Genomic DNA, 25,198 nt, shown 5'->3' on the forward strand with positions numbered 1-25,198 from the left:
TTTTGCAGTAATAAAAACGAGAACTTCTGAAATACAGTACAGTTGATAATTACTTTCACTCATCCAATTTAGCCATCTAAAGGTTGTTTCTAACTTCAGCTAATGGATTTAGTTGCCTCAGTGGTCGCTAGAAAGAAACAGACATCTCTGAGAGTGAAAGATCATCAATGTATTTTTGCTACTTTAACAAAAGATGACTCACATATTATTTTAGGGACACAGGACTCATGCTTAGTATTTTCTCCTCAGAACAAAACAGTGCCTCAGGTGTTTGTCTTCTGCAGTGCTAGATGAAAACTGGATGTACCTTCAACAAATTTGGTTAGTACAATGAGTCAGCTATCCAGATCAAGATAGTTGAGCTTCTTTTTGTGAGATGAGAGGAGTTGAATGTCAATAGGCAGCATCACCAAAACCCAGTGCACAAGTCCACAGGTGAGGCCAGTCACATGGTGAACTACATAGAGGGAAAGGGAACAATACATTTAAGACGCCCACTTGCAGAAAAATCCCATGCAACACAGCCATAAAAATTTGGACAGAAAAATGGATGAAAGATGAGAGTTCCCAGGATGAGTGCTGGGACCTCAAGCAAGCAAGCTGCTTCCTGTTGGCTCATTCTTAATGTCTTCAAAATGGGATGCAGTCGTTGTTTTTTTTTTTTTTTTTTTTGCAAATGATCAGGATTTAAACTAACTGTCCCATCAGTTCCTCTCTGAAGTAAAGAATTTGCAATGCAGACAACCTGCATAAAATTGATGAATAAATTTTTTAAATCTTTTTTTTTCCTCCTCTAATCAGAAGACTGGTCAGGTGAGAGCTGTGTTAGGTAACAGTTTCAGTGAGATGTAAAGAAAGTTAGTAAAAAAAAAAAAAGTGAAATCCTTTATCTCTTCCATATTTATTCAAAATAAACAAATGCATCACTTAGCCAGAAACTGCAATAAAATAAAACATGTCCTTACAGGAAGCTGCTACTGTTTTCTTCCAATCCCACAGCCCACACTAATAGCTCTTAATTTATCATTTCCCCATCTCCTTTGAGCATTCACTTGTTCTGTGCCACCTTTCTTTAACAAAGTAAACCTAATTGAAAAAAATCCTCCAGTCCTTTCAGATGCTGCAGCACAATGTCATCAGGATTAGTCTCTTTTTCACAACCTATGAAGCAAAGTGACAGAAGAGACTCTATTCTAAATCTTCTTCTAACAGATGCTACCAAGACCAGAGAATTCCTTTTCAGATCTTTTGTCCCTACATAGAAAGCTTCAAGGAAGTCAGCAGATTGCATTCTGTGCATGTCTTTCATTTCACATAGTCACCCCCAAGGAATTGAGGTTTTCTAGTAACAGTCAAGGGATTTGTTCATATAGGCTACTCAAATCACTCCCATAGTGATACCATATCCGTGCCTCCTCTATTTACTCACGTTTAATGTGTTCTTCCAGCTCCCAAATCTCTGGCTTGTGGTGTTGGTGGAGGTTCCTGACCAGATTCCTTTAGCCCTGCTACAATACAGCACCAATGAATGGTGTGCCCAGAATTGGATCTTTTGTTGTATAATATTCAACGTTCTCAAAGCTCCTTCTCAATGCATATATGCACTGTCAATTTTTTCTCCACATTAGCATCACATTACTCAAGTTCAAACTCTAAATAACAGAAGGAATTTAAAGGAAATTAATTAAAATTCAAAATCTTAACAAGTTGATATGATTGCAGTGTTTGAAGTGATCCAAGACATCTAATATGCAAAAAATAAGGGAAAAGACCAGTCCACAAAGCCAGGATGTCCTTAAAACATTGAATATCGTAATTTGTAAGGGCAAGATCTTACAGTGTGGCTGTTTGGATCAGGCTTTCATCTCCACAGAACAGGATAATTGTGATAAGCAATATCCATAAGACATTCCTCCATTCAGTTTCCACATTTAAAACTGGCCATATTAGTGTTTACTCTTCACAAAAAAGGTAGATCAAATTGCCTTGACACCAAAATTCCAGTGATTTAACATCAAACGAGAACCATTACAAGCCATTTCAAGGAACAAACCATTTCACTAAATTGCTCTTGCATTAAATGGGTTGATTATAACTCTTTTCGCTACTCTGCTTCTAACCACATACTATCATATGTTACTTTTGTCTGCAGTTTATTTGTTTCGTTTCTTAATAGTCTTCAGCAACATGTAGGTGTTTGGTAATATATAGCCTGCATTGTAAGTTATCAAAACCAGCTTAAGGATAAGTGAACCAAACAGTGGCGTGCAGTTGGCACCGTGTGGGCTGGAACCATAGGAAGGGGATAGCACAGGGCAGCGTTGACCACCTCCCATGCCCACTGCACACACTCATTCTATCAAAAGAAATTTGGAGAGTAAAGCTGCTAATTTCAAATGTTACGCTTCGGCAATAGACAAAAATACGGATGCTACAGATACAGCTCAGCTTGCCATTTCCATTAGAGGTATTGATAATGAATATAACATCACTGAGGAAATGGCTTCATTGATGCCATTAAAAGACATAACTAAATCTCTTGATTTTAATGTAATCTTTACTGCTTCATAAAAGTATTTTTCTTTAACCCTTGTCAATGTATCTGGTACAGCTACTGATGGTGCCCTGGAGATCGTTGGTGGAAAAAAAAAAAAAGGAGGGATTTATAAAATTAATAGAAGATGATGCAATTACCACCAGTAACTCATGTTTGATGTAATATGGCCACATTGTATTCATCAAGAAAATTCATGTGTGAAAGCTTTAAAAGAGGATAATGCCATGCAAATCATCATCAAAGCTGTGAATTTCATAAAGTGCAATGGACTGAATAATCACCAGCTCCAGGAGTTCCTTAAAAGCACAGATGCTGATTATGAGGACATCATTTACTTTCCTGAAGGAAGGTGGCTAAGTAGGGGTAAAATTCTAAAAAGATTTTATGATTTGCAAAAATGAATTCTAGTTATTTATGGAATCAAAAAGAAAATCTGTGCCAGAATTTGAAGACAAAAAATGGCTCACAGATTTAAGGCTTTTGGTGGATTCTACTGCTCTTCTTTTATCACTGGACCCATGTGGGACAGACACCACATATAACAGACACCGTGTCAGAGGAAAGGTGTTTGGTACAGTAAGCCACAGCTTGGGTCCAAGAACCAGTTCTTACAGTTTTCTAACAATAGATTATTAAAGGTGAATTTCTCATTAGCACAGATTATACAGTAGGACCTGAGTGTTCTGCTCCTGTGTTCTTTGGAAAAGTTAAGAAGTGCAGTGCGTCCCTAGGATAAGAAAAGTAGATTTAGAATGTGGATCGTGTGGTACCACTGTACAAAACAGTACACTTTCAAGATAAAGAAATCTCATCTGCAGACTAGCAAAATAACCACATAGTTATGATTGGCTAAATATAATCTTTTTATAACCCAACTGGTATAGATGAGGGATAGTTTTTTTTTCAGCCTTAATTACTTGACACGTCAGTGAATGGTGGATTTTCACAAATTAGTTCCTTACAGCTCCATCAGAGGTCTGCTCATTTAGCAGGAGGTTGGTGACTCACAGTGTCACTAGGAAGCTAAGCATGACTTGTACTCATTTCAGCAAAGCCAGCTGCAATGAAAGTTGACCCCCGCGTTGACAGGCACTATAGACAACCTACTGTAAGGCAAGCTGCAGCATCATCCCAGGTTACCACATCTCACCATCTATGATTTTCTTCTCTTGTCAGAGACAGTTAACATACATTTTGTCAATGTTTTATCAATATCTTCCTTTGAGAGGCAAGTTTTATAACTGATTCCTACAGGCATTTGGGGAAAATACTTGAGAGCTTTCCTGAAATTTGTCATAAGTTAGCAACACAGATGAGCATCTGAAATGAATACTAAAGACCTCTAACACAGTCTCAGCTGCAACCAGCCATGTGACATAAATAATCAATGCATGAATGTGAAACAGAAAACAGGAGAACTCTTCAGTCCAATGCTCAGGAGTGACTTATGCTGTCATGGGTCATTTTCCCCTCCGCTGTGATTTCTTGGTCAGAAATTTGCAAAAGCACTTCAAAATCTACTTTACTTATACACAACAAATGTTCTATATAATTATACATTATGAATTATTATGATTATTTTCCTGAAACGAACCAGACAGATATATCTTCAATCACAAATAACTCAGTGTCTGCCTAATCTTAGGCAGGAAATGATCAAGTGTTGGAGAGTAACACTTCTGGATGGGGATTTGCAGCAGTCAGCACCTTGAAAGGACTCAACAGGTAATAACAAATGCCCAAGAAAGAAGGCTGCATTTTATCCTGCATGGATCTATTGTCATGGATTCAGACACCAAAGCTAATTTCCATTGTAAGGTGTGTTCTTCAAACTAGGCTTCAAAAGAACAGCCTGCTTTGGGGAAGACAGTCTTTTACATAATGGTTTATGTGAGCACTCATCCACATCTTAGCAATCCATATGTTCCAGCCATGTTGCAGGTGGACAGGATCCGAATTCATAGCACCTAAATCTTCTAACTATGTCTGCGTGAGTTTTCAATGATCCCTTTTGAATATCCACTACCAAGAAGAGGCTGGGAAAGAAGCAGACCAAAAAAAGGACGGTGCAGCGAGAACAGTACGCACCGTTTGCCCTAGGAGTCATCATGTGGTGAGCTTACAACCTCACAAACAGCACGAGGCAACATTTTGGCAGTCCTTTACGCTTATTCGTCCACTACTTAGTGTTATCATTTGGAAAAATGGAATCTAGCTCACATTTCTCTTCTGCTTGATTGGTCTCAAACCCCAGTGAAACTGAGGATGAAACCCCAGCAGGTGGGTAAAAATATCAAGTTACTTGGTCAGAGAGGGGAAGTTTAACCAAATGACATATATTTCCCAATTAATGCATCTCCCCACATCAAATTTTTTCTTCATGAAAATTCATTTTTGATGAAATATATACATCAATTTTAATATACTTTAATATAAATAAATTACTCTCCCAGCTCATAATGTTGTATAATCACAGAGGTTGCCCTGGAGCAATCACTTCCACCTAAATACAACCTAAAGGGAAACTGTGAATCCTTTTAACTGTAAATATTTAAAGATTAACATCTTAATTTTTACATTCCTTTTACTACATGTTCTACCAAAAGAATTGCACATCTATATTACTATGTAGTCAATAATATAAAATTCCTCCAGATCAGTACTAACCTCAAAATATACATCCATAATCTCACCATTACAGAGTTCAGCAGTCACTTCTCCATTGATCTTGAGTAGAAAACATGGCATTTCACTGTACAAACCAGGTGAGATATCTTGTAGACAAATGTATAACATATGATAAATGCAACTCTTCCTGACCATTCCTAGATCATAGCTACATTTTTCCCAAATGCTTGTGTTTTAGGTAGCAGCCATGCAATATTCAGATTATCTCTGTCTCAATTTCAAAAAAGTATATCCTGAAATACAATTGTTCGATCTCTGACATTCAGCTTCTTCATGGTATTTTCAGCTGACATGGGCTAAATTTCACAGACTGAATCAGTGTAACAGTTCCTAACATGGCAGCCCACGCATGAACTGCATTCTAGTAAGAAATATCTACAGAGTACAGCAGACAACATCTGTAATGTGCAGAACAGTGCTTTCAAAAACAAGGATACAAAGATGCTGACTTCTCAGTACAGTGAGGTGATACCCTCTATCTTAACAATAAATTTAAAATGGTTACATGATTCTCACACAGGATGTAAATTTAATTCAAAAATAGTTTGCATACATACGACTCCTAGACAAAGCTGTAGTTTTCTGCTTCTACTAATGTGACAGCTATGAGTTGGTCCACTCCTTGAAAATTTTCTCCTATAATAAACATCTGGCAACAACATTACAAGACCAGTTACAGGGATCCACATGTGTACTCTTTATTCTAGCTCTCACCACTGCAAGCTTCAAATGCCACTGCATGGTAAGGATATCTCACTGATTGCCAAGGTCAGGCCACAAAAGAGAGAAAAGGTCACACAAGCTATTTCTCAAATCATGTATTTCCTACATAGCCTTCAGGGAAATCCAAGAAGAAACCTCAAAAAATGTAGGGGAAACTAGATGTAGATGACAAAACTTCTAAGTGGAGCCCTTAACTGCCAATGAGAACCACTTCACCTATGTGTAGTGTGCCAGTGACTGCAGCTCTTGACTGGCAGTGGCTTATCTTCAGGAAGATTTCACTTCACGAGAACATTTCCCTATAATTTCAAGGATTTAAGTACAGCACTACAGGAAGTTTGAATACCCCAAATGAAAACTCGCAAATGATGGAAGGTAAGCAGCAAGAGAAACTATTTACAGTAGATGCTTCTGGGCACCTCTGTTTCAATTCACCATTCTTATTTTCATTCCAAGCTCTCGGGACTGAAGCAACAGAAGCATCAGCTTTTCCATGACCTTCTGGGACTCTGACTTAACCCTGTTGAACATCAAGCTAATTTCCTCACAGAAATTGCTGCCAATATTTCAAATGGTTTCCTTTGGACGATTCACACTGCTTGAAGACTGGGTAATTGGAAACTTTTAATTCCACAGTATCTTTGTCAGCTTCCTCTCATTTCTGTCATACCTGCTTAATCTTTCACAGAAAAGCTCTCAAAATGTATATTCCCAAAACACATCAAAGCTAAAAAAAAAAAAAAAAAAAAATTGCATTTTCCCACAATTCTTCAGTCAACATCTGCATCTGTTCTGTAAGGTGCATACATTGTCTATCCCTATTTAAGTTTAAAGATAAGAGTTTTCCAGATCACTTGGAATTCAGATCCACTGATTTCCAGGCAAGCTGTAAGTTTTCAGCATATCTCAGCAGTAAGCAATAAACTGAAGGACACTTGGTTTGTTTCTTATTTCCATATGATTTCCACCTGTTGTGTTCTTCTTTTTGTCAGCTAGTCAGCAAAAATTTAGTGAACACTGTATAAAGAATTGATGAACAGTATTTAGAACCTGCTTCTCTGTAGGAATTTGGCTGATATCGTAACAAATTAGTTTCAAGCTCTTTGTTGATAATTTTGATACGGTCCTTCTTTCCTTTGCTACCTCTTTGTACCTCTGTTGTCCACCAGCTGTTAGGTGATCATTTTACATGATACAGGATAAGGGAAAACAGCTTTAAGCTCAAAGAAGGTAGTTTTAGGCTGGATATAAGGAAAAAGTCTTCTGCAGTGCAGGTGGTGAGGCTCTAGAACAGATGGCCCAGTGATGCGGTTGACATCCTGTCCCTTGAGACTTTCAGGAGGAGGCTGGATCAGGCCCTGGACAACCTGATCTGCCTATGGTATCCCCATTTGTTACAGGGGAATTGGGCTAGATGGCTGTAATGCTACAATGTGATAGAAAGTATGGCAATAATAGTGGGGTGGAAAAGTCTTCAGTTGCAGCAAATAAGGACAAGCCCAAGTACAGCTACCATAGACACAGAAATGAACAACAACAAGGAGCTGCTCACCTTCAGAAGCAGGGATCTCCAACAAGATACCCTCACATCCACTGCCAACCCTTAAATGAGGTCTGGGAAGAGGTGGATCCTGACTCCACCCTTTCCAGTCACTCAGCTGCACTGCATGTACTTGAGCCCCCATGGGTTGGCCCTGTCTTCCCACCAGGTGCTCAGTCACTGGTTCAGGCTGTGACTCAGCATTTCTGCTACAAACACCTTTAGAGGTCCCTTCCAACTCTATGGATTCTATGATTCTATGAAATATTTTCAAATTGTGACCCAATTAAGGTCAATGCCTTCATTTCCTCCTCGTTTGGAGGCAGACCCCTCCTCAACCAGCCATTACATTTCTTTCATTGGATATATAAAGTAGCAAGAGCAGAAAAGAGAAGCAAGTCCATTATTGCAAACAACACTGCTAATGGCAATTTATCAGAAACTCTGAGTATACACAATTTTAAACACTTTCAGCATTTTCTTCAGCTAAATGCACTTCCTGATGAAGTAAGCCAGAGCAAGTGCTAAAACAACACGATTCTCCAATACACAGAACTGAATTAGCTAACGTGTAGCATTTCAATCTTGATGTTGTCTCCATTTATTTCCGTTTTTCTCTCCTTCACACACAGCACGCAGATCAACTATTTTTATTGACCTTCATGGCGTTAATAGGAACAACTGTATTTAGAAATTCAACTTTGCCATCACACGATGTACTGCCTGCACCTGATAATTCTGACTGCATCACTTGGCAACTGATTTATTTAACCTGTTTACAACCAAGATTCCAAGCACACCATCTATTGCCTTTAGCATGAGAACTGTTTTCAGAACTGTTGATGTTTCAAAACTTCAACTTATATATCCCTTTTATTTTTGATGGGCACATCTAAGATTTATATAACACTGCATTAATGGTGGTAGTAATAGATGTTAGGATGTTGAGAACTACAAGAATTTTGATGCAACACAACTTAATTTCTCTGATTCTGTTGATGAAAGGAAATACACTCATCACATTAACAAATATAGTGACTTAAGTACAGCAAGCACTGCATTTTCACAGATGTAAAGAAAATGCAGTTTATTTTTTTTTTTTTCAGAATTGTATTGGTTGAAATGTATATATTTTGTTGCCAAAAAAAAACAAAAACAAAAACAAAAAAAACCACCAGAGCATACAGCAGATGCACTGAATTGGCTCCCTGAGAGATGTCAAAACGTAGTTGTGGTAACAGAGAAGTCAGCAACTGGAGGCACTCCAATTGGATTTCCAAGGATTCTTACTGAAAGATTATTTAACATTTTTATTGATAATACAGACAGTGATACTCAAGTAAAGCTTGCTCTTTAACAAACAGATGACCATATTAAAGGTTGCCATTATTTTTCTCTTATAGATCAATCTGATGTGCTTTGCAGTCAAAGTAATTTAATTGTAGTTAAGTATAATGTAATACATCTGGAAAAAAATTATTATGGCTTATATGCTTATGTAAAATCTGCCTTAGAAAGCAGTAATCACAGGAGAAATGTGGAAAAAATTGTCTGAATGGGTGACGTAGGTTGAAAAAGTACAGCAAAAAGGGATTAATGTGACTTCTCACAGTTCTGTTAGGGGGAATACAAAGTAGAAGATAAGATGCTGTCTTACCTCAGCACATCTACTACCACAGCACTGATTTGCTTCCCAATGCGCATAGCTGTTTATGACAGATTACTTCAGCATTATGTACATAACTTTCTCTTAAAGTTAATGGGAGGGTTCAGTAACTCAAGGCCTTTTAGCACACAAAAGCTCTGACATGGAACAGACCTTGAGACTAGCAGCCTGGACCAGTACAAACAAAAGAGAATACATATACAGAGTACAAAAGAGAATAAATATAATGCATACAACTTTGCTGTTCTTTTGAAGTACAGCAGCAAAATGTGCTCATCCAAAAGGTATTTATTCAAGTATACACAACATTGACTCAGTCTGGGGAACAAAAATGTAGCCTTGGGAGGGGATAAAGTGACTTCAGTTGTGCAAGGAAGCTTTTAACTGGTAACACCTGAGTGTTGTTTGGTAACACATGAATAGCAGAAGTGCTGGCTGGGTATTGGGAGCAGTCTCTGCAGCCAACCAAATGTGTCTTGCAATACAAAAAGGGTGTGTTAAGTCAGGGAACGCCTTTTAGTACGCTAGCTGAAAAAAAAATGGAACATCCTCAGATCTTAAGACTATAATTAAGCTAAAACATACTCAATTTCATAGCATCATAGAATGGTTTGAGTTGGAAGAGACCTTTAAGATCATCTAGTTGCAAACCCCGCTATAGGCAGGGACACCTCTCTCTAGACCAGGTTGCTCAAAGCCCCATCCCACCTGACCTTTAATGCTTCCAGGGAGGGGACATCCACATCCTCTGGGGGCAACCTGTTCCATGTCTCACTGCCCTCACAGTAAAGAATTCTTCCTAATATCTAGTCTAAATCTACCCTCTTCTAGTTTAAAACCATTTATCCTCATCCTGTTGCTACCTGCCCTTAAAAAGGTTTGTTTATATATATTTGTTTATATAAAGCTTTGAAAACAGGAATTCAGCATACAGTAGACAGTAAGATTATCTCACATCTTGCACATTTCCCCACTTTATTTTCTACCAAGCTCAATTCATGTCTGAATTGTGGGCACCAGGTTTGTTGAATATACCAAATACGAAAGAAATGATCACCACAGATAAATATACAGACAAAAGTAAGCACTTGAAGAGCACACAAATACAGCCTCTTGTCCACGTCTTGAAAAACACAAGTGGAGTATGTTTTAGATGCAGAACAAAACCTTTAACACTTTTGTTTTGAAAAACAATGCACATTAACAGTTTATAACATTCAATGGCTTCACAAAACAGACTTCTTACAACGGGTATGTAGTGATAGGACAAGGGGTTATGGCTTTATTCTGAAGGAGGGTAGGTTTAGATCAGATATAAGGAAGAAGTTATGTGCTACAAGGGTGGTGAGGCAGTGGCACAGCCACCCAGAGAGCTGCGGAGCCCCATCCCTCGAGGTTCTCATGGCCAGGCTGGGTGGGCTCTGGGCAGCTGAGCTGGTGGGGAACTGCCCTGCCCACAGCAGGGGGGTGGCACAGGGTGGGCTTTGAGATCCTTTCCAACCCAAACCATTCCCCTGTCCTAACGTCTTACAGACAAGGAAAGAGTTCTAGACATCACCCAGAACGTCACGCACAGGAACACCATCTGCCTACAATAATTACCCTGAGAGAGGAAAGCCTGAGGGCAGCCCCTGATGCTGACAGACCCCTCGGGACATGGGGCAGAGGCAGGCGGTGCAGCGCGGATCCAGGCGAGCTGGGGCCGTACCACGGCCCGACACCCAGCCCTGCGGGGCTGCAGCACCGAACAGAGCCGGGGGCGGGGGCTGCGGGCGGGCACCTCCCAGACAGGACCGCGGTCCTGACGGCGTTTCCGGGCGGGGGAGCCGGGATGTGCGTCCGGGTTGGGTCGGCCCCAGCGAGCGGTTTCCTCTCGCCTCCCTTCCTCCGCCGCCTCCCTCCATCCCTCCCTCCCTCGCCGTCTCCGAGGCGGAGCCGCCGCCGCGCCAGGAGTCGGTGAGAGGGAGAGTGGGGTCGGGGGGGAGCGGGGCAGGGCCGAACCCTGGCGGGGGTGCCCGTGAGGTCCTCGGGGAAGCCGGGCTGCCTGGGTGGGCGGTGGCTGCGCTTCCTGAGCGAGCGGACGGCGGTGTGTAGCGCAGCGCAGCGGGAGGTAACGCGGCCATACGGAAGCTTTGGCCGGCGGGAGAGGCGCGGGCTGCGGCGGGAGCGCTTCGCGGGCTGTAGCCGGGACAGTGTTCCCGATTGTATCTAAGCACGGAGAAGTGCTGGTTTACGTAAGCCTCTGTCCGATGTGCCTGCCCGCACCGTGACCTTTGGCCGCGTACCTCAGCGGTTTGGGTCTGTCTCTGGTTAATGTACAGGTGGGCACGGACGAAAGGAACGGGAGGGAGCGGGGCAGCCCCGCGTGTGGGGTGAGATCCTGCGGCTGTGGGGCGGGAGCCTCGAATGTAGAGCTGCGTGCATCCAGCGGCGATCAGGTGAAGATTCAAACGTTTTTAAAAAGAAGCATTTTAGGGTGGGTTCTTGTTTTTAAAAGGTTTTGGAGTGGGTCCGGAGGAGGCCACAGGAGTGATGGGAGGGCTGGGCTGGGCTGGAGCGGCTCTCCTGTGCAGTCAGGCTGAGGGAGCTGGGCTGCTTGAGGCTGGAGAAGCTGCAGGGAGGGCTGAGTGCAGCCTTACAGTGCTTGAAGGGAGCTTACAAGCAGGAGGGACCAACGTTTTTACACAGCCTGATAGTGACAGGGCAAGGGGAAAAGGCTTTAAAATGGTTTAATTCGAGGTTAAATGTTAGGAGGAAATTCTTTACTCAGAGGATGGTGGCACGGCTACCCAGAGAGCTGTGGAGCCCCATCCCTGAGGTGCTCAGGGCCAGGCTGGGAGGGCACTGGGCGGCTGAGCTGGTGGGGGGCTGCCCTGCCCGCAGCAGGAGTTAGAAACTAGATGGTCTTTAAGGTCCTTTCAAACCCAAGCTGTTCTGTGATCTTTGTGAATCCTAAGATGAAATCATCTTTCCTCTTCTGTTCACGGTATTTTTATGAACGCAGCTGTTTATTTTATTTACAGGATTGATAGATTGGTGAATAAGCCAGAGAGTCACCTGAGCTGCAAAGATGTTGGAAGAGGACATGGAGGTGGCCATCAAGGTGGTAGTGGTAGGAAATGGAGCTGTTGGGAAGTCCAGTATGATTCAGCGATACTGCAAGGGGATCTTTACAAAAGACTACAAGAAAACTATTGGTGTGGATTTCCTGGAAAGACAAATCCAGTATGTATCAAACAGATGTCATGCTATGCATTTTTACATTACCCTCTATTTCTTTGTTCTCTTGTAATCCTAAGATTGACAGATACTTGAAACACACATTAAATTATTTTTTGTTGTAGAGATGGAAATGCTTCTATGCTAATTGCTTTGTATTAATTGCAGAACCGTGTCATTTATTTCAGAGTTAATGATGAAGATGTCAGGCTAATGTTATGGGACACTGCAGGTCAAGAGGAATTTGATGCGATAACTAAGGCCTACTACAGAGGTGAAAATACCACGTTTACTGTTTGGTAGTTGGTTGGGTTTGGAACCCGTCTTTAAGATATTTTCCTATTTCTGGATTAAGAGTTTCAGTAATTCTTTGTGTTTGCGAAGTATGTTTAGCTCACCCTTTTCAGTTTGTGAATGTATTTCCCCTTCACGTAAGATCCTCTCCATGATTAAGTGCCTCTTTATACAGTGTTGTCCTTTGAAAAAAACATAGATCAGAACAAGGCAAATGTCTGTACAGAAACTCCTACATAGTATTTCAAAGAATCTAACTCAAAATCAAACTTAATTTGTTTTATGTGATGACCTATTTTTGATCCGATATGCTCCCTTAAAATAATTGAAGGCAGTTGTTGTGGAGTTTTGGGTGGAAATTCAGGTTGTGACTGATAGTTATGCCTTGATGTTTTTGGGTGCTACAATTTTCTGAGCTTTTTGTATTCCATGGTAGTTTTGGTTAACTACTTTTTTAAAAAGTAGTATTTCTTGCTGTCCCTTGTAATTGTTACAATTGCTACCATTTCTTCAGCAAAAGAAACTTCTATTCCTTTTTATCCTCCTGTGAAAATAGACCATTCTGTTATTTTACAGCTAACAAGTTGAGCGTATGAATTTTAGAAGATAGGACTTGATTATCTTTGGGCTTCTTTATCACTTGTTTCAAACTAAAGCAGTGACACACTAAAGCTTGGAGTATCCATCTCTTCTCTTAGTATCAAAACTGGTGGTTTAAGAAATAATCTGCCTGAGGATCTTGATGTCTTGCTGATGACTCATGGTGCAGGTAGAACTCTGCCTTCACGATTTTTGTACTGCAGAGGCTGTTGTGGAGCAGAAGGTGGTCACCCTGTGGATACATGTTGTAAATTATGTGATGGATATCTTAACTATGCAGAGCTGTTAGATGCAGTGACTATTCTGCACTAAACTTTGAAGGACAAGGGAAATTTTAAGAGGCTGGAATGGAATTTCTATTTAGCAACAGGTCTGCAAGCACAGTATTATAAAGCAAAAGATCAAGTTTACTTTGTAAGTACAAGGATTTGGGTGCATTCTATTGCTGATAAGGGGAGGATGCCTCTAAGGAAGATAGAGCAAGTGTTGGCTGTTACTCCAAGGTCTGCATCTCCTTCAGATCTCTGTCCCACTGGCTGCTATCATTACAGTGAGGGTTACATACTCTCGTGGAACGTTGTGCATTGTCAGTTCTTCAGGGATCAGGTGCTTATCCATGACAACACAATAAATGCTTCAGAGTCTGTTTCCGAGCCCTTGTCCAAGGACTGAATTTATTCAGCCTAGCAGAGAAATAAATTTAGAGCTGACACCAGATCTGTCACGTGGTTTTCATGTCCAGGTGATGGTATGCAGCCAGCACTGCTGCATACCTATGATCATACCATGCCAGGACTCAAACTGTCCAAAAACCTAAATTGAAAGAGTTGAAGGAAGCTTTGTGTATGTATGTTTTTCTATTTTGTGCTGTATTCGTGCATCTTCTCACAAGTTATACTTTTTTGTGTCCTGTGTGAACCATGCATTCTCTCAGCAGGTTGGTGCTTCATTTATATGCTAAGCAAATACACAAGTGGCTGTCATTAGCAGAACCATGCATTGTGTTCACACTACAGATCTTTCAAGGTAGTATCGATGACTTCTTAGTTCTTGCATTCTCCTCCAAACACTACCACTGCTGCCTTGAGCAGACACTTGTTAGGTTTTTGATGGAAGGGATGCATTTTACTCATTAGTCTGCTATTCAGCTGCTTATAAGTAAGGACAAGAACAGAAGAGTGAAATGAATAGGTTCCAGATATAAATTCTTGTGTGTGTGTTCATCCTTATGTTCATCCACGGCAAGAAATTTCTTTATATGTTTTCTATTATATAATCAGTGTATTGTTATCAAAGGAGAAAATATGGTTACATAGTCTACGAGGACGGTGCAGTTTGCTGAGGATCTTTGAGGCCCCTCAGCTGTCAGGCTTTTGCTCTACTTGCATCAAGTAGAGATGCTGGTACTAGTGGTTTTTTTTTTTCTAAATTAGTCTAGGTATGGCTATCTGATCAGTGACTCCAGCCAGCTGGAACCTTCTTAAATAATGAGATGGGGATTATCAAAGCAGTAATCACACAAAAAGAAATCCAGTGTCCTTTTTCCTTAGTACCTGACAAAGATTTATAAAACAGTTCCTTCCAAAAGAACTTTAATATAAAATATTTGCAGAAGACCTGCTGGTTTCAGCTGTTCTGTTTCTGTCTGATGTTATCCTGTGCCTTTGCTACTGGTGTTTGTTGTTGTATGCAATCTCTCAAGTAGTGTAGGATTCCATTTGGTGTGGGTCAGTGAGATACTGATGTTATTGACCCTCTCAAATGCTGCCATTTACTAAATATAGAATGGTGTTTATATGCCTAAATCCTGTTTTTTGTGGCTTTTTTTTTTTTTTTTTTTTTAGAGCTCCTACACGGATATTATAGTTTCTTAAACTTGTTTAAGGAAATCGATAAAATATTGAGTATTTAGCAGTATTCTAGTATTCTTGGAAGATGAAAAGTTAAAATTTAAGTTCTTTACTATAAGAGTGGTGAGGTGCTGGAACAGGCTGCCCAGGGAGGTTGTGGATGCCCCGTCCCTGGAGGTGTTCAAGGCCAGATTGGATGGGGCCCTGGGCAGCCTGGTCTAGTATTAAATGAGGAGGTTGGTGGCCCTGCATGTGGAGATTCATAATCCGTGAGGTCCCTTCCAACCCTGGCCATTCTGTGATTCTATGAAAAGAATGGACCTAGTAAGGCCTCTGTCCTGCAGCACCTTTTGCTGAGATCTGAAGCCATATTAACTTTTTAATTCTCTTTTTAAATAAGTATTTTTCAGGATTATTAATTAGTAAATTCTGGCATTTCTTGTAAACCAGTAATCATAAACCTCCAGCAGAAGTTTGGAAGTACACCATTACATGCATGTGTATAATTTGCCATTGTTGACACTCAAGTATACTTCTTGATTATGAAAGATGCTTCATTGAAATAACTTCCTGGTAGAAACCTTCAAGTATCAGAGTCTGGAAGGCCTCAAAAGCATCTCACTGTGACTCTTAGTTAGAGACCATTGTATGATTCTTTTTAAAAAGCAGTATGGCCAAGCTGACTATTATTTTTACTGTCCCTGTCCACTACACTGTAGAAGCATTACATATAAATTGAATAAGGAAATATGATGTTGTAAGCCACCTTCTTTTTACTTACAAACATGCTAGAACTTCTCCCTCTAAACTTTATTGCCAAGTTATTTCTGTATTTTAGCATTCAGAAGGAATGAGTGGAAAGAGGTGGAGTAAAAGTTCCTGGAATGGGAACTTCACAATGGATTTCTTAGTCCTAAAACTGAGCAAGGAGATGCTTGCAGGTGGTGAGAGCCCTTCAAACATTCCCGACTCCAGCAGATCCAAGAGCTTGAGAGGCTTTATTAATCTCGATGGTGAGATGATGTGCAAATTCAGTAGTGACAAAGCAACCCTGCCTTGGAAGGAAAAATAGTTTGCAGATACCTTGCAGGGTGTTCAGCAGAAGTGCATCAGGTTAGAATATGGTGTGAACACTAGGGAAAACAAGCAGAATTTTAAAATACAAGTAATGAGATAGAGAGGATTATGAAAGACCGCATTGCTGCATTTGCTCTACCACTGCTGGTAGAGCTTAATTTGGAATTCTGAGGGTAGTTTTTATTCTGTATAAAACAAAATCAGAAGGGTCTTAAAGACATATGAGTGTTTAAAGAATATAGGAAAACTTCCATTAAGATAGACAAGTTGGGGTTATTTCAAGTTCTCTGATTTACAAAGTCCAAATTACTGTAGCATAAAGAATAACATGAACTACACTTTACAGATATTGAAGAATGAATAATATTTGCTGTTTTGGCACCTACTTAAGCTATCTGAAAAAGTGAGCAGATAAAACTTTCCCTTTTTCCAGTCTTTTCCAAAACCCTTCCTCTTCCTTCCCCTGCACACGTGCACCTTGTTGGAAATGGTTGAAGGGTAGCTGAGTCTGGGCATAATGATGGAAATAACATGGCAGCTTAGTGCTTTTCATCTGGGGAGTTTCCTAATCATTGGCTCATCACAAGCTGGTGGCAATAGTGGACTTTTAGTGGAGAAACCTCTCATACTTTACATACGTTCAATATGATTTTGTTTTCATGTTTGTTTGTTGATTTTTATGCATTTGTAATCGGTCTGTGTATTTTTAGGAGCCCAGGCCTGTGTTCTTGTGTTTTCCACAACTGACAGAGAGTCCTTCAAAGCAATCCCTACCTGGAAGGAAAAAGTGATGACTGAAGTTGGAGACATTCCCACAGTTCTTGTGCAAAATAAGATTGATCTTCTGGATGACTCCTGTATAAAGAAGTAAGATTTTTATCTCCTGCCTTTAAAGAGCAATGTATTGCCCCTCTATACAAATGCTTAAAAAAAGTCTGTGGGAGTTCATAAAATGAATCATAGAATGGCCTGGGTTGAAAAGGACCATGATGATCATCTAGTTTCAACCCCCCTGCCACAAGCAGGGCTCCTGGTGAGGACTTCTGATCTGTAGATTATCAAACCAAAGCCCAGCATCCAGACATGGATGCACAGGTGCTGGTATTCCTGCAGGAGTGCAGTTACTTGGGCAGATGTTTGCCCAGGTAGGAACTTCTCTTAGCTTCATTCCTTCTTCTAAAATAACCTGAAAAATGGAGCGAAAGCACCAAGAGTTTCCTTGTGCCACGATACGATTATTTTTTTATCTAATCAAAAGTCATAAGACTATAAACTTCCTCTCCTGCTAAAGCTTACTTCTACTGTTGAACTGCTGTGCGTTGTGCAGTTTGATTAGTGAAGGCCTGCTGAAATGGTCAGGAGGTTTGAAACAGGCTGTTTGAATACATATCTTAATATTCTTTGCTCTGCTTTCCTTCCGTTTGTTTTTATTGCTCATTTTTATCAGATGTTGTAACTATAGAAATCTGTATCTGTTAATATTTTCAAACTGACTGTTGCTGATTGCTTCTTGGTTATATTTTTTCTTTACAGATTTTACTGTCAGTTCTTTTTGCCTCTGTATATGTGTTCAGTTTCATAACTGTCATAAAATCAGCTTAACAAATGCTAACTTTTATTTGCCACAATATAATATTCTTTGGAAAACACGGCATGATTCATCATTCTCCACTTTGTTATTTCTACCATCTTCCTGAGAGGTGTACATTAATTCTTTTTCTCATTTCCTACACCGGCTTTCTTTATTCTGTTTGCTCTCACTGATGATGTATGTCAGCTTCTACTCCTTCTGCAAAGAATACTGAGGATTTTTCAAACGAAAAGCAAAATTACATTTTAACTGCTCCTGTATTTCTGGTACATCACTCAGATTTTATTCTCTGAACACACCCTCTGCCTCAGTAACTCCATCTTTCTGATGACTTGATTTCCCTTAGTGAAGTTCTCATGTTTCCTCAGCTTTTCCTTAAAATTTAGTACAAGTTGCCTTTCCCTTCACAGGAAACAAATAACTCTTCTGCTTTATTAAAAAAATTAAGAAGCACTTTTTGGTTATTTTGACTTTACAGTAGTAATTGTTCTGTTGTAGTGCTCTGTTAATTGCAGCCTCTTTCTTTTTTTATTTCGCTGACAGCTGCCTTAGTGCCCTTGGGAATAAAGTCAGTAAACACTGCAATGCAATTGTTTTTGTTCCTTACAGTACTGCGTGTAAAATACTACAAAGAAATTAAGAATCAGCTGTTTTTTGACTGAGCTTCTTAGTCTACTAAGTTACCACGTTCATTCTGACACAGTGTGTTTTGTCTGTAAGAACAATAGAAATTAATGTTTATGATGACAACTGATAGAAATTAGTATTCATGAAGTCATTTTCTGTTGTGCAGTGAAGAGGCAGAAGCATTGGCAAAAAAGCTAAAGTTAAGGTTCTACCGAGCATCTGTGAAGGAGGACCTCAACGTAACTGAAGGTAGGAGACATGACAGAGGTGGTGTCTGTCCTGTCCTTCACTATATCTCTTTGTTGCTTTTGCATGCTGTTAGCAATCCTTCTCTCTTCAATTTCTTGATATCACTGAGATGTGGCAGTTTCTTTGTGTGTGTCTTTCCCTTCTATTTCGTGAATAATGCAGAGCTTCGATATTTAGAAGTGCCAGTGTTTTTTGGGTTTCTTGGCCCTACTGACTGTCAGTGAGAAGTGAGCTTTTAAAAGTGTATACATAGGAGTTCAATTATTACAACGTATGAATTGTTGAACGGATTAATTTGTGATTGGTTGTTAATAGTTAAGGAATAATTTGTATAAATTATTTCATAGTTTAGTTATATTAAAATAAAGTACACTAAAATTAGAATCTGTTGCAGTGATTGTCTATTGGTGGTACCTTAGTAATTCCCAAGTCTCACTATTTAATGCATATATTTAAATCTGGGTTGGCATTGACTCATTTGGGTCCTGGCCAGGTACATGGGCCTGCCAAGGAAGAATCCGTAGATTGTATGTGAAATGGGCTTTTGTCAGCAAGCAACAGTTAATGTGGGGGTGCTATTATTGATACAGGTATTATTTTTAGGTGTATTCTGATGTACCTTCTTTTACCATTCCAGTTTTTAAGTATTTGGCTGATAAATATCTTCAAAGGCTCAAGCAGCAAACAGCTGAAGAACCAGAACTAGTACATACAAGCAGTAACAAGATTGGTATGTATGCTGTAAGAAATCACACACATGCACACAAACACAAAAAATTCCAAAGACAATATTTTATGCCATCAAAATTTGTGATCTCATCTGTTGCCTTAAGGAGCTACATGGTGGTTGGGATCTGATAACTACCCTCCTGTCTTAATATGTCATCTCCTTTCCTTTTGTAAAATAGCTTTGTGGCTGCACAGTTACAAGATTGCCGAATAGCTGGAGTGAAGTTTCTAGCTAATGTTTGGCTACTGTCCTTTTATTAAATTCTTTTAAACGTTGTCTGAGGATTTGAGAAGGGATACTTGCTGGGTTTCTTTAATGCAATTAGTGTCGGTGTTACTTATTTTGGTAAGAGGCTCACTATGAAAGAATCTGGCACATAATAAAAAGGTCTTCGTAAACTTTGTCTTGAGTAGAACAGCACCAAACTTCTGTAGCCCTTCAACAAAGCCTTTCTGAGTTTGTTCATTTATTTTCTTTAAATCACTTCATTTTTATTCAGTCTTTCCTCCATAGCTTTATCTCAGCAGTTTCTAACTTTAAAATGTCTATGTTTCTCTGTATTACTCAGCTAAGCATAATTGTGTTGTAGTGCAATTAGTAGCATGCATTTACTTGGATGAGTGCACGTGCTCCCCTTGAATTACACAGGTGTTGTATACTAGCTTTAAATACTGCCTGCCTAGTCATACCACTTGGCTCTACTTCAAACTTAGTTGCAAAATTGACCAGAAAAACAGGTAAATGTTTTGGTTTTTTTGTTTTGTAGATGCTCTGAGGTGAACTACTGTGATTTAGTAACTGGTGCATCTTAGGTCTTAATGTGTTACACTGCAGGGAGGGAAGAAATACAAATGCTCTTCTTGCCTTCAACTTTCTGTAGGTGTTTTCAATACAGCCATTGGGAGTCACCCCAACCAGAATTCTGACGCTCTTAACGGTGGAGATGTTGTCAACCTCAGACCAAACAAACAGAGAACCAAGAAAAGCAGAAGTCTTTTTAGCAACTGCAGCATACCTTAGACTGCTTTCCGAGGGAAAAGAGAAGAGTAACCGTGAATTGGATCAAGTTGTGCAATTGAATACAGAGTAAAGCTTTAGAGGTATTTTACCAGTGCTTTAGCAAATCTTGTGCCTATGGGATCCTTGCTTGGTGGATTTATCTAAAATTGCTGATGCAGTGTTTTTTGGTGTATAGAGTGAGACACCTGGTGGCAGCCACGGTTCTGTGTTTTGCCCCGTGCACTTTTTAACAATTATTAAGCAAACTTCTCCATTTTGAAGGAATTATTTATAGAGCTATGAACTAGGTTTTGCAGAATTGAGAAGCACATTTAATGTAAAGATAACACGCACAGAGGTACAGACCATAACAGTATGGCCCAAGATAAGGTAGCAACCTCATAACTAAATTTCAAAAGAAATGTTAGCATTGGTTAGCCAGGACACTAAGAAGTTAGCAGAAGAGCAATGTGAAGACATCACATTTTATGCCTTTCTCTGTTAGTGTGGATTCTGGTGGTTCTGTCAGTTCAGTATACTCCTGTTATATGTATGTCTGTGCAGGTATGTATGTGAATGTTGGGTATGAATAGTTTTGCTAAATTCAGGTGTATTCAATATGTGGAGGTCAGCTACTGATGATGAAATAGCATCTTCACAAGAATTCTTCCTTTTAAGATGTTACCTTTCAGATGAGGCTTTCCCAGCTGCTGCTGTGTGTGTTGAACTTGCTATACTTGGGCCTGAACGCTTAGATTTAAAAATGGACAGTGCCAAAAATGCTCGTTCTTTTTACCTAATGCTGCATTGCAGATGTTTTCGTAAGTTTGGCTTTCCTCAGTCTTAACAGTTTGATCAAATAAGTGTTTGACACTAATGGATATCCAGATGGAACAGTCATATTTCTGTCCAAGTGTGATTGCTGTATCCTGTATCATCCGTGAAAAAGGAACTTGCAGGGTGTCACAAAAGACTTATCTTCTTTGGAGAAATTTCTCGTAGTCCTGCAAGCCAGGTTACAGAGGATCCAAAACACACAGCTAATAACTGATTTACAGTAATGAGACATTCCTTAACGTTGTTGCTGCTACTTACAGAGAATCTAATTCTGCAAGATCGGAGACATGGCAAAACAATTTTCAAAGTACGTAAGTAATTTTATAGAACTGACTTAGACATTTAGGAATCCAAATCTAAATTGAAGATATTTGGGTTTAGGTTCCTAAATCACGACGGTGCTTTTAAAAGTGCTAAGCAAGATATCTCTTAATTACCAAAAATAAACACTTTTTAATCCTCTACAAGAGCATGCATGCCTTTTAGATATACCCATTTTGTTTACATGGTTTTGTATTATATAATTTTAACTTTCTAGGATTTCTATATAAAACCTGCCAGTGACAAATGCAAAATATGCTGCTTGAAAAAAATCAGAATTTTAATAGTTTTTTAAACAGTGTATGAGAGTGAGAATGACTCGACTGATCCTGTATATTTTTGGAGGAAGGACTTTTCACTGTGTGAATTCATTTAGGAAGCTTGACTTATTTTATTTTGAAGTCAACGAGTATGAGAACTGCAGTGTACTCTTGTCCCACTGTCCGCAGGGAAAGAAGTGGGTGGCAAGTTGTGCACAAACACTATAGATTTCTGAACGCTGTATTTGATGTTTACTCTATTAGACTCTCTACCGAGTACCTTTTGTCTCTGGCAAGCTGCCTCAGCATCTCCAGTTGCTGGCAAGAAGGCGGTCCTGTAGGCGCTCGGTAGCCTTGCTGTTGCAGCAAAATGTGTTCTTCACCAGAATGTTTCCTGTATTCACTCTTGGATAGATGCCTTTATTTTTAACAAGTGCATTTAATCACTGTACGTATGTATAAATGGAGTCAAGTCCTACTTGTCATAATGTTTTAAGTAAGGTACTTAAGGTATGGAAACAAAAAGACCTATGATTGTACATAATGGGGCCGTCTTACAACTTCAGGATGTAGGGTAGAAGGTGTGCATTAAGAATTTTGTCAACTGTTTTTAATATGGAAACTTTTACATTTCATTGTCTGTTTGATAGTTTAACCTTTATATTTGTTTTTCCTGAAAAAGCGTATGAACTCACAAAGTGTCTGAAGCATTTTTCTTGCCTTGTTCGACTCTGTACAGAGTACTGAGAAATCTTTATGTATAACAACCATTTGTACTATGACACATCATTCATCAGACATTGTATGATTACATAAGCCATTTGTATTGAAAGTCCTTTGCTATAAACTACTATTTCAAGGAGTGAAAACTCAATGGAAATTTTCATAGATGAGAGACTTGCTAAATTTAGGATACACTGAAATTTAGTACATGCATGCTTTAATCTAGGAATATATATTTGAGGTTGGGCTTTAGTTTCACTCCCATCATAAGCTAAAGTGGCTCCTTCTTTGTTGTGATTTGCAGTGCTTAATTTCCAGTATGATGAGGTGGAGACTGTCCAAATCAGCATTTTTTCTGGAGATTACTCTGCATACGCACTGCTTCAAAATGTACTTTCTATCCCTGTAGTTTTAGTGTACAGATGTGAAGCAGATGCCTTGCAGATGTCCATATGTATCCATGTCACAGCAGGAGAGCCATTTGACTTCTGGCTGAGGAGACATGCCAATGCTTCTGGCATTCATGTTGTGTGTGAACAGTTTTAGTTACAAACACTGCCCCCTTCTCCATTCAGTGTTCTCATGAAAATCCCATGTTTTAAGCATCCGTCTGTGCCTACGAGGTGGAAGAGAATACAGTCCTCTGTGACACCTGCAGTAGGTCAGCATTCTGTGCTTTGTGCACATGTGCCTATCACAAGTCAAAGTTTTATTCTGAGAGCCTGAGCTAATTGCACTCCTCTTATATCCATTGACATCTCTTGAGTAGCTCGTTGGATATTTTATTTAGCTCTCGACAGAATTCTTTGCTTTTAGTTGATAAAGCTAATGTGGGTAGAAAACTTCAGTGAAGTAAGCATTCACTAAAAGGCCTGACACTGAAGCGTCTGCTGCTCCCACATGGTATCCATTCAGTGAATGGGTGTTCTCCTGGTGAGTGAGGCATCGTTGGGTGCTCAGTAGCAGTGCCAGGGATGTATTTCCAGCTGGAAATAACAAATCTCAGAGTTGTAAGATTGGGCACGTTAAGATTTTTGGGCTTGTGTGTGTGGTTGACTTGAAAAGAAATATTTCACTTCAGACAATTCTGGAGTTTTCTTATTTTCAGCATTACTTAAGGTGACATTTACCCTTTGTGATCGATCAAAATGTCCAAATTACTGTCAGTCTAATTTCCTGATTAATTTTGTTATATTTTGGTAAAATCAGTCTCTTTATTTTCTTCAATGTTGGGCACATCTGATGTTTTTCTTTGCATCACTTCTGTAGATGTACGTTATTCTAAAGGGAATTGAGTGGCTGAACACGCTGTATGGCTTTGAGGTTACGCCTGGGTACGTGCACAATACCAGTGAATGTGCTAATAACTACCAGTTAATGAGTAACAGAATTAATTACTTGCACTGCCGGACCCTCTTGCAGGAATTCAGTCATGTATCAAATGAACAAACCTGCTGCTTGGTACCTCAGTCCCTAAATCTAATCCCAAGCCTCTGGCTAAGGCTGTAGTTCCTGAAATCAAACTGTATGCAAAACAGGGAGCAAGAGTGGTCCAAGAAGCTTGACTTCATCAAAACCACCACCTGTGGTAGGAAGTGACCATTGCACGTATCTTTTTTTTATGCTCACTTAGTATCTGACTGAAGAAAGTACTTCTCACTGTTAAATGGAGCATCCTAAAAAGTAATCAGACTCATGGCAGAAAAAAAGCAGAAAGTACCAAGATGAAAAGCGCTGTGGTAAAACATGAGGAACTCTCAGTTCCGTGCTGAAGACAAGGTCTAACTGAGCCACCTCCCGACCAGGTGAGCCTTTGTGCTAAGCTTGTGCTCAGGTTTCTGGTAGGAGGGTGACACTGATTAATAATTTGTGGAGTGAGTGGTTTTTCCTTTCCTGATGCAAGCACTGCTCTGCAACCACCTGAAGTTGCTAAAAACAACAACAACAACCCCAAAGATCTGGACCAAGAGAAATGCTGTTCTCATTGCAAAGATAAGGACACACTGCTACTAATACATGACTGAATCTTATTGGCAAGTTCATGTGATCTAAATGGCTAAAGCAGAAATGTACATAACTGTGTTTATCACCTTCGCAAACTCAAGTAAATGTATTATATTTTTAGGAAAAAATGTATCTTACAGTAAATTCTCAAGTGGTAAAATAAATGTTTAAAAATGAATATTCTGTGTATGTTGTTCCTGTAAAATTCCTACAGGTTAATTCTGCTGCTCCTGTAAGTGACACTGGTTGTTGTATGGGCGACTTAAATATGTTTCTTTGAGTACTGCTTGGTCTGATTACACATCACTGTTTTTGCGGTCACATTAAAGTGTCAGTGTATTAAATAGCAAGAAATTGTCGTAACCCCTCAGTTGTGCAACCAGAGTCTGCCCAGAAACCTGTGCCCACGTCTGGTTTGTACACTGCCAGCAGCTAGGATCCAGGGGAGCACACGGCACAGGCACCCACCCACCTCCTCAAAACAGTGTGGGCATCCCCAGCTATTTGAGACACGTTTGCTGAGCTTTTGCCTCTTTGTTTTTATTCACACAGAACTCCAATAGAAAATATGGATTCTGTTCTGCTCCCTGGGGACTTTTTAGTTTTCATAATTGATCTGGCTAACATGGTGACAGGGCTTAAA

The 25,198-nt window shown here is 39.8% G+C and overlaps 1 protein-coding gene and 1 long non-coding RNA gene across 7 annotated transcripts in view; one reads left to right on the forward strand and one right to left on the reverse strand.

The window, feature by feature from the left end:
* RAB23 (RAB23, member RAS oncogene family) overlaps positions 1–24,733 on the forward strand; it is a 31,232-nt gene extending 6,499 nt beyond the window's left edge. The window contains exons 1-8 of one of the 6 annotated variants that reach the window (XM_090136223.1): positions 10,993–11,130; positions 11,496–11,650; positions 12,198–12,399; positions 12,582–12,667; positions 16,925–17,081; positions 18,599–18,681; positions 19,319–19,411; positions 20,292–24,733. In XM_090136223.1, the coding sequence (XP_089992349.1) occupies positions 12,245–12,399; positions 12,582–12,667; positions 16,925–17,081; positions 18,599–18,681; positions 19,319–19,411; positions 20,292–20,431 (714 nt within the window). In that variant the 5' untranslated portion in view covers positions 10,993–11,130; positions 11,496–11,650; positions 12,198–12,244 and the 3' untranslated portion in view covers positions 20,432–24,733. Of the gene's footprint in view, positions 1–5,464; positions 6,579–10,989; positions 11,131–11,164; positions 11,285–11,495; positions 11,651–12,197; positions 12,400–12,581; positions 12,668–16,924; positions 17,082–18,598; positions 18,682–19,318; positions 19,412–20,291 lie in introns of those variants that run through there. The other 5 variants (XM_090136222.1, XM_090136224.1, XM_031610912.2 and 2 more) reach the window with 5 other exon arrangements.
* LOC149919167 (uncharacterized) lies at positions 77–10,885 on the reverse strand. Its single transcript, XR_016464485.1, has 3 exons — positions 10,777–10,885; positions 1,430–1,508; positions 77–457 (listed from the first exon to the last, which is right to left on the reverse strand). It is a non-coding gene; the product is annotated as an uncharacterized LOC149919167 (long non-coding RNA).
* Positions 24,734–25,198: the final 465 nt, after the last annotated feature.

Source organism: Phasianus colchicus, chromosome 2 (genome assembly GCF_987193195.1).
Source record: "Phasianus colchicus chromosome 2, bPhaCol1.hap1.1, whole genome shotgun sequence".
NCBI lineage: Eukaryota > Metazoa > Chordata > Aves > Galliformes > Phasianidae > Phasianus > Phasianus colchicus.